This window comes from Castanea sativa, chromosome 7 (assembly GCF_040712315.1).
Source record: "Castanea sativa cultivar Marrone di Chiusa Pesio chromosome 7, ASM4071231v1".
In the NCBI taxonomy this organism is placed as follows: Eukaryota; Viridiplantae; Streptophyta; class Magnoliopsida; order Fagales; family Fagaceae; genus Castanea; species Castanea sativa.
In genome coordinates, this window is record NC_134019.1 from 20568498 (window position 1) to 20571344 (window position 2847).

The following is a 2847-nucleotide window of genomic DNA, read 5'->3' on the forward strand; positions in this document are numbered from 1 at the left end:
ATATATATGGCTATACTATGGACTAATTTCATATCAAGAGCGAATGAAGAGAAAACGTTAAAAGCAAAAAGTATTGTGTGAGAGAGTAAATTCAATAATATTCCTTAATACTTGAGAGATTTTGGGTCAAAGAAAGATGTTCTTCTGGTGGAGCTTTGGGCTTGAACACTTTGTGCAGAAGCTGTTCTAGCCATACAACATGAAAAAGTGAATGCAATAATATTCCTTAATACTTGAGAGATTTTGGGTCAAAGAAAGATGTTCTTCTGGTGGAGCTTTGAACTTGAACACTTTGTGCAGAAGCTGTTCTAGCCATACAACATTTGTTGGGTTGTTGTATCCTAAGAAAGATAAGTCAGAGAATGTCTGCACCGGTTACAAAGATTAGCCAACCAAGGGCTTAAATCTCTTTAAAGAGAACGAGTGCTACGCCTCAATCCAAATAGTGTTGTGTTCATCTCTTCAAATTAATAATATTCAACTTATTATTCAGTTTCTCTTTGTGTTCTTTCTATTATTATTGTATTTGCACCAACAATTTTAAGGAGATTCAAAATGGAGCCAACAACTGAGAAGCCAAATGACAATGTTGGAGATCTCAACAAGCCCTTCCATTTTAAGGGAGCCCATTTCAAAAGATGGAAAGCCAAGGTTCTTTTCTATCTAAGCCTTTTTAAAGTAGCCTATGTCCTCACTGAGAAGAATCCAAACAAGGTCTCTACTGACGGTATGACCGAAGACGAACTTTATGATCATCAAGAAAATTTGGAAAGCTTTACAAAGCAAATATGACACTGAAGAGGCTGGTGCAAAGAAATATGCGGCTAGTCGTTTCTTTTGCTATCAAATGGTGGATACCAAATCTGTTGTGGAACAGGTTCAAGACTTTCAAATGATCGTAGCAGAAGTTAGATCCAAAGGCATAAAGATTGAGAACAACCTTATTGTGGCTGGTATCATTGACAAGCTACCACCATCATGGAAAGAGTTCCAAAAATCAATGCGCCATAAGCAAAAGGAGACGTTCCTAGAATCCTTGATCACTCGCATCCGCATAGAGGAGGAAGCCAGAGGACAGGATGCACTTATAACACATGAAGGTAATGGACATTCTACCACCAAGGTAAATTTAATTTCAGCAAGCAATAACCAACCCAAAGATCATTTTCCTAAAAATGCTCAATTGAGGCCAAGAAAGAAAAATATGAAAAATTATGGTAGACCTCACAATAGGAGCAACCCTAGTCAAAGGAATAAGAACCAAGGACCCCCTTCCAATAACCAACAAGTTAATGCATGTTTTGTATGTGGCAAGAGTGGGCATATTGCTCGATTTTGCAAATTTCGGAAACATGGATCTGTCCCACAGGCTAATGTTACCGAAGAGCCTTTAGTGGCTATGATTACATACATACACATGATCCAATATGTTGAAGGGTGGTGGGCAGACTCTGGTGCCAATAGGCATGTCTGCTATGATAAAAATTGGTTTAAAATATACACTTCTTTTGAAGAAGAAAAAACAATTATGCTTGGTGACTCTAGTAAAACCAAGGTACTTGGGAGTGGTGAGGTTGAGCTAAAATTTTCCTCTGGACGTGTGCTCACTTTGAAAGATGTGCTATACACTCCGTCCATGAGGAAAAATCTAATGTCAAGCTATTTACTGAATAAGGCTGACTTCAAACAAACAATGGAATCTGATCAATATGTAATTTCTAAGAAATGATTATTTGTGGGCAAAAGGTATGCTTGTGATGGAATGTTCAAACTAAATATTAAAAATAACATGTCATCTGCTAGTTCTGTTTATATGCTGTCTTCTGTGAATTTTTGGCATGCTCGCTTGTGTCATATAAACAGTAAATATGTGGGAATTATGAGTAATATAGGATTAATCCCAAGACTAACAAAAGACTTTGAAAAATGTGAAGCATGCAGTCGAGCTAAAATTACAAAACAACCTCATAAAAATGTTGAAAGAAATACTAAATTGTTAGAACTAATTCACACAGATCTTTGTGAATTTGAAGGAAAATTAACTCAAGGAGGAAACATGTATTTCATCACCTCTATTGATGATTTCTCAAAATATGCATATGTTTATCTATTAAAAAATAAAAGTGATGCTTTTGATAAATTTAAAGAATTTCTAAGAGAAGTTGAGAACCAATTCAGTAGAAAAATAAAAAGATTTAGAAGTAATAGAGGTCAGGAGTATGAATCTATTGAGTTCAACTCATTTGTTCAGTCCTTGGGAATTATCCATGAAACTACTCCTCCATACTCACCTGCATCTAATGGTGTGGCTGAAAGAAAAAATAGAACTTTGATTAATTTAACAAATGCCATGCTTATTGAGTTAGGTGCTCCTTTAAATCTGTGGGGGGAAGCAATTTTAACAGTCTGTCATGTTTTAAATAAAGTGCCACACAGAAAGACTAAACTCACACCTTTTGAGTTGTGGAAAGGGCATAAGCCAAATTTAAGATATTTTAAAGTTTGGGGTTGCTTAGCCTTTGTAAGGTTAACGGATCCCAAAATACCTAAATTGGGTGTTAGAGCTACAACCTGTGCTTTTCTTGGATATGCAATAAACAATATAGCCTATAGATTTTTGAATATTGAAAATAATGTGATTTTTGAATCAGGTGACGCTATCTTTCATGAGGAAAAATTTCCTTTTAAATCTAAAAATAGTGGGGGCAAAGAAGTTATAGAAAATGTGTTTTCTCAACCTAGTTCCTCAACTCATTCACAAAATCAAGAAAATCTTGAAATTGAACTTAGAAGGAGTAAAAGAGATAGAGTTGAAAAAGATTTTGGCCCTGACTATTATGTTTTTAA

General features: G+C 35.3%; 1 protein-coding gene across 1 annotated transcript; it reads left to right on the forward strand.

The window, feature by feature from the left end:
- The first annotated feature begins 748 nt into the window (after window positions 1-748).
- LOC142644113 (uncharacterized) lies at window positions 749-1729 on the forward strand. The gene is made up of 2 exons (XM_075818791.1): window positions 749-1100; window positions 1437-1729. Exons 1-2 carry the CDS (start codon window positions 749-751, stop codon window positions 1727-1729), a joined length of 645 nt encoding a protein of 214 aa, XP_075674906.1.
- The last annotated feature ends 1118 nt before the right edge of the window (window positions 1730-2847 follow it).